General features: G+C 45.5%; 1 protein-coding gene across 1 annotated transcript; it reads right to left on the reverse strand.

The window, feature by feature from the left end:
- Nucleotides 1-2,941: 2,941 nt before the first annotated feature.
- LOC128721754 (cell surface glycoprotein 1-like) lies at nucleotides 2,942-4,392 on the reverse strand. The gene is made up of 3 exons (XM_053815540.1): nucleotides 4,250-4,392; nucleotides 4,056-4,159; nucleotides 2,942-3,977 (listed from the first exon to the last, which is right to left on the reverse strand). Exons 1-3 carry the CDS (start codon nucleotides 4,321-4,323, stop codon nucleotides 3,235-3,237), a joined length of 921 nt encoding a protein of 306 aa, XP_053671515.1. The 5' UTR covers nucleotides 4,324-4,392; the 3' UTR covers nucleotides 2,942-3,234.
- Between the last annotated feature and the right edge of the window lie 1,608 nt (nucleotides 4,393-6,000).

Here is a 6,000-nt window from a genome sequence, read left to right on the forward strand (position 1 = left end):
CGGGCAGAAAGTTAATATTACACCATCTCGGTGCCCAGCTTAGCGGGCGTTGATGATCGACAATGGAGTATAAACTCGCCATAAAATACACACACTCACGTATTATGCACGAGAATAGAACATCGTTCCCGATCACCGCATTGGGCGCATTAGAACAGAATGCAAATCAACACCATCGTTTCCAGTTGTGATCGTAATTGATTGGGTAAATGTGTGTTTTACGTTGAGTTTAAGTTTTGTTGTAAACCCTTACCGCAATTCTCACGCCCCTTCCGATCGATGCTGGAACGAGGCAACATCATTAAGGAATTTAGGGTATGTTCGGCGACACTATCCCAGAGCGAATCCGCAACGAAAACGCAAAGTTAGAAACAAACTTAGCAGCGACAAACAGGAAAAGACGAACATAGAGTAAGACAGGAGGACTTACGTAGTTTGGCAGGATAGAACCGGCCGCATGGAAACAGAAGCAGCTGTACATCGGTACAACACGACACACAAATCGGTAAGCCAAATTGAAACAAGTAACAAAAAAACTAATCGGTTGAGGTGGTGACAATTCGATACTAAAAAGCTGTGTTCTAACCGGGTGGAGGTAAATCGGTACACAACATGTTGCCAAGGCATTGGAAATTAGGAAAACTCAGAAAACTAAGTAACCGGTGATTCCCGCAGGAATGAGAGTGTGTCTGTGCGTGCGTGGCTGTGTGAGAGGATTCCGAACTGTGTGTGTATGATGTGTGCTTAATTGTATGTAACTGGATGTTGGATAACTTACGTATGCCAATCAAAAACCACACCATAGGCATGGCAATATTATGCCATGAGGTCATTTAAAAAAAAAGCGTACCACAACCGGCTAAGCGAAGACAAATATTCCCTCGTAAAAATCGTACTCCTGAATGTATAGGAAATCGACGTGCGTGCATTAAAACGACAAACTAGTACTATACACAGCTCTATTCACACACCTGCACGTGTTGTTCTATCCTTCCACTCATTGTCGCTTTGTAAATCCCCGTATAAAATTTATCATGAAATTCCGATTGGCACTTAAATCTGCTCCGACATCGAGCAAATGTCCTATCTGTGAATACACACCAACGCGCGGCCGGAAGTATTATTCGCGGCTTAAGTGCACGAAACATGTAGGCAATATAGCACTATTTATACAGTGTCCGATGTTAGGTGACAGTTTTACCGATGCCACTCGATAGATAAACACCGTCATTGGCGTGGGGACATAGCCACAATACTGATAATCCCCAGCAGTGTCGATCCGCTCGATAGTCCTCACTCACGTACCAAGATATTTCGGTAAACATAGGCGTGTAACTTCCATTCTTCTACGTGTTTAGTGAATCAATTTAACAAAAAAAAACATATTTAAGAAGAAAAAAAATCGCTACCAAAATAACCAAATCATGTCACGAGATAGCAGAGCTGAACGAACTGAGGCCGCCGTAGCCTAAGAACGTAGCATGAGAGCAACCAAATTGAACAACTAGAAACAAACTCAAAATCTTCTACGTCTTTGAACTTTGCTAAACTATTTACCTTTCGGCATCTTTCGATTTTACCTTTACATTCACGAACCAGTTAGGGAAATTCTAACACGTAAGACCAAGAGCCACGCGGAAGACGAAAAACGGAAACTCATCAAGTCTGGGAAATTTAATGTAATCGAACCGGGGCAAGAGAGCCGTTCCACGTAATTCCGAACGCGCCAAAAACGCACCCCGTAACCACTATATTCTGCTGCAAATTAGCTGTTGCACTATACCACTATCGCTATGACTATTGTAATACCTTTTTCAATCGATTTCTCTTCGTGTAGTGCTCGTACTATTTAAAGCAGAAGAACCCCAACTAGATAACTAAAACCGCTGGTAGCATATGAACGCACCAGCCGGAAAGTGATCAGTCCGCTACTTCATGACCATAGCCGGGTACGCGAACATACAGGCGACAGGAAGGACCACGACCACGTTTAGAACGCAAACAGACCAAAATTGTCAACTTCGTTCAACTCCTGCGGCGAAAGGAAGTACATTGTAAAATTGGTTGCAATACAATCGGCTTCGTGCACGAAGCAGATTCCTTTGAACAATTTACTTTCTTTCCAATGGCTTGCGCAGGAATGCACCTTTCAAAGAAACAACCGATCAGTCAGCCAGAACAGAGCACCCACAATGTAGATCCCACTTTTCTAGCTTTTAACGTTAACGTGGATCGCACTGTTAAACCATGCGTCACACATCCGTAGTGGAAAACTGAGAAAGGGAAAAACGAAACCAACAAACCTGCATAGCCGGGACGGGTGGGGTGAAACACAACACAGGACAGGCCAAATCAGATCATTATGTTCGCGAAGGCGTTTGAACCGTTTTTCAACGACGCTGGAGCGCTGGATAGGACTCAAGAGTTTAATAAAATCTGTTAAAGTTTTCTGTTGTTACGGTTAGTGGTGGTAGGGGGTGGAGGATAAAGATCGCGTTGGAAAAAAAATTATATATAATTATACATATATGAAACGAATCACAGTGGTAACAAGCTGCAAAAGATGATATAGTGTGTGTATGTGTGTGTGTCGGAAGGATGCATTATAGATGCAACATGCGGCTAACATGGGCAGTATGATCCGTTGAGTGTAAGATGGAAAATCAATAAAATGATGATTTAACGAATAAGTAATCCTTACTAACGTTTCGTTGTTTGTGTTCTGTGTCGATGTATTCTTGTATCGTAAGTGTATTGTTTCTTTACTGTGATTGATTGTGAACTCAGGATGCAGAGAATGCTCCTTAAGTGGAAAATGCAACGTGGCAGTAGGCCATGAGCTTCTGCCAGTTGCCGCTAGAGGGAGCTTCGGACGTAATTCAGAAAAAAGACGTCAGGCTATGACGTAAACGTAAACGGGATTTTCATTAATTATGTAATATTACTGCAATAAATTTTACACACACACACACATTCATACATACGAACACGTCCCACGAATAGGCAGAAATTTTAGAATTGGAAACAACCTTTGGTAACCTGCGTACGTTATAGAGCATGTCGCCAGATAAACACATACGGGTGGGTGAAGTAATCCTAAGCCTTTTCCGCGATGCATTGAGCGATAAACGATGTTATCGCTGTTAATCTGATGTGGTATGATAGACAAGTGCGCTACACGCACTTTCATCTGATTAACAAAAACACGTACACCCGTTGAGTTGACCGCCTACCCTAGTGTGTTCGCAGAACACTTATTAATGCAATCGCTGTTAGAACGGAAACACCAAACGAGATCAACGAGCCGACACCGTTTGTTGTTGTCTCGATCTCTACCGTAGTGGTCTGCGGATTATCGCCATCTTCCGTGGTAGGTTCCTCAGTTGGAGCCTCGGTCGGGGCTTCAGTAGGAGCATTAGTTGGGGCCTCGGTAGGAGCGTCAGTAGGGGCCTCGGTAGGAGCGTCCGTAGGGGCCTCGGTAGGAGCGTCAGTAGGGGCCTCGGTAGGGGCCTCAGTTGGGGCATCGGTAGGGGCCTCAGTTGGGGCATCAGTAGGAACCTCTGGCGCGTCAGTAGGAACCTCTGGCGCGTCAGTAGGAACCTCTGGTTCATCAGTAGGAACCTCTGGTTCATCAGTAGGAACCTCCGGCTCATCAGTGGCAACCTCTGGTGCTTCAGTAGGCACCTCTGGTGCTTCAGTCGGCACCTCTGGCGCGTCAGTAGGCACCTCTGGTGCGTCAGTAGGGACTTCCGGCGCATCAGTGGGGACTTCTGGTGCGTCAGTAGGGACTTCCGGCGCATCAGTGGGGACTTCCGGCGCATCAGTGGGGACTTCTGGCGCGTCAGTAGGCACCTCTGGTGCGTCAGTAGGGACTTCCGGATCATCAGTGGGGACTTCTGGTGCGTCTGTAGGACCTTCCGGTTCGTCCGTAGCCGGTTCGATAGCATTATCTAGCACGGCGGCTGCACCATCTCCAGCTGTAAGATGCACAGTAACCGTAAGCCACAAACTCGATTTTGTAGTCGCACCACTGAAAATCACTTCCTAAATCGTACCTCGTACTGCTTCATTCTGGTCGGTTTGCACATGGGCCGGCTTATCGATGCTCGGAACGCCCTGAGCTTCTGCTAATTGCGCGTCTATGATTATCGGGCCGCTTCTAATTCGCACCCGAAGTAACACAGAACCAAAACAACACCAACATTAGTGAAATCCGCACGATCACCGATCGATTTGAGCATATGCCTACCTCCTCTCTTGGACTGGTACACTGGCCACCGTCACAACGACAGCCAGCACAAACGATACCACGCGCAGATTCATCGCACTTTGCCGCTACTACTGCTGCTACTGAGAAAATCGAAAACTAAGCGATCTGCTGCGCTAAACCACCTCTGCTCCGTGCCGGTCGGGGAAACACTGCCGGCAGCCCTTGATTGATACGGGCTTTTTGAAGAGCCGTTGAAATCGCTCCTCCGTTTTTCCGATAGCAAGCTTTGTCCTAAGCTTCTACAATACCCCCGACCAAGATAAAGCCCGATGTCGCTAACGTCTCCCTCGACGTTGAGTGGCGCGAAGCAGAACACTTTTACTAGAACGCCCGCATCCGTGTGTCGCCCATAGGGTTCAGGACAGAAGCCTTCTTATCTGAAGCTCTCTCCGTTTGGCAATGTATTGGCCCAGATGGGCCCGGAAACCTTAACAACTCACGGCCATGGTCACACGTACCTGCCAGCACCTGTGCGCTCTGGCGTATCAGCGCAATCAGCACCGTCCTTGGCCATGCCGGTGAAGAACAGCGACCTGCACCGCATCGATCGATGTGGGTTGCATCCGGGTATGACATCTGCTCCGGTGGAACAACCTACCATCGATGAGTAGCTGATAAAAAATGTAAAATCGGCGCCAGCTCGACGTTCACTGGGAAATTGACCAGCTGGCAGAGTTGGCTCATTTCTAAGCGACCACTCTTTCTTTGCCAATCGATAGCGAAGCATTTTTGCAAACCACTCTGGCACAAATTGTCGTTTAGTTTCAGCGCGAGGCTGCCCGATAGAGCCATACTGCATGATGGATGGGTGGCGCTGTGGAACGGGCCGAGAGTAGCTTTTTTTTTCGCAATCGATCATAATCGAACGTAACCCTGAAGCGAGTCGTGCAACCGATTGGCGCACTCGATGTCTGCGGCATCTTAACCGGGTCATTTACACTTTGTCTCCATCACCGCACGGCTTAATTCTAGCCGCGAGTGTTGATAGAGAATAGTTGATTTGTAAACTATATACACATGATGTGATTTGGAATGAGTCAAACAGAGTAGATGTTCTCATGCTACAGCAGAAAAGAGTAGCACTGTTAGTAAGAGTGTTGTTGGCTAGTAGTATCGGATATCATTTTTTTTTTTGTCCTTTTCAAATGCTTCTAATGTTGTTTTCTTTTTTATCTTCGTGTGTTTGAGTTGGGGAAAAAATGTGTAGCCTGTAGCTTTCAATAAGATTTTACGTTTTATTGGCCGTTCGATGAGCTACATCTTTACGATTCTCCTATGTCAAGAATTTTCGTCACGGCTCCTATGTCAATGTTGTCCATTACCAGGCGGCTCCACTCACAAATGTTGCAGTGCAAAAAAAATGTATATTGTTTCAATATGTTTTGCTCATAATTCCTTCGGACCCATTTCCATCCATAAGTAATTGATAAACTTATGAATTTTCAAAGCACCGTTTTTCTTAATTTATATGTTACTGCCGAATATGGCCTGCTGCGATAATTAATATCATGCGTTGATAAAGCGCAATTGCTGATAAAACTACACAACAAACTACAAACAGCGCAGACTTTTTCAAAATTCATCAAGTAAATTCTCGGAAGAACGGTAACGTTCGAGCATGCAATATAAAATAAACGGACTCTGAAAAAAAAAGCAAACGCAATCATTATCATCATTTTGGCAAAGTTTAGCACACCAAAATTTTGGTAAAAAAATGAAAGCCAACATAT

Source organism: Anopheles nili, chromosome 2 (assembly GCF_943737925.1).
Source record: "Anopheles nili chromosome 2, idAnoNiliSN_F5_01, whole genome shotgun sequence".
Classification (NCBI taxonomy): domain Eukaryota; kingdom Metazoa; phylum Arthropoda; class Insecta; order Diptera; family Culicidae; genus Anopheles; species Anopheles nili.

What these genes read in the sequence shown, in the direction of transcription:
- LOC128721754 (XM_053815540.1), bottom strand. Translation starts at nt 4,323, where the DNA reads ATGAATCTGCGCGTGGTATCGTTTGTGCTGGCTGTCGTTGTGACGGTG. An exon ending in GTACCAGTCCAAGAGAGGAG is followed by an intron (nt 4,160 to 4,249) that starts GTAGGCATATGC and finishes GGTGCGAATTAG; the next exon opens with AAGCGGCCCGATAATCATAG. An exon ending in CCAGAATGAAGCAGTACGAG is followed by an intron (nt 3,978 to 4,055) that starts GTACGATTTAGG and finishes TGCATCTTACAG; the next exon opens with CTGGAGATGGTGCAGCCGCC.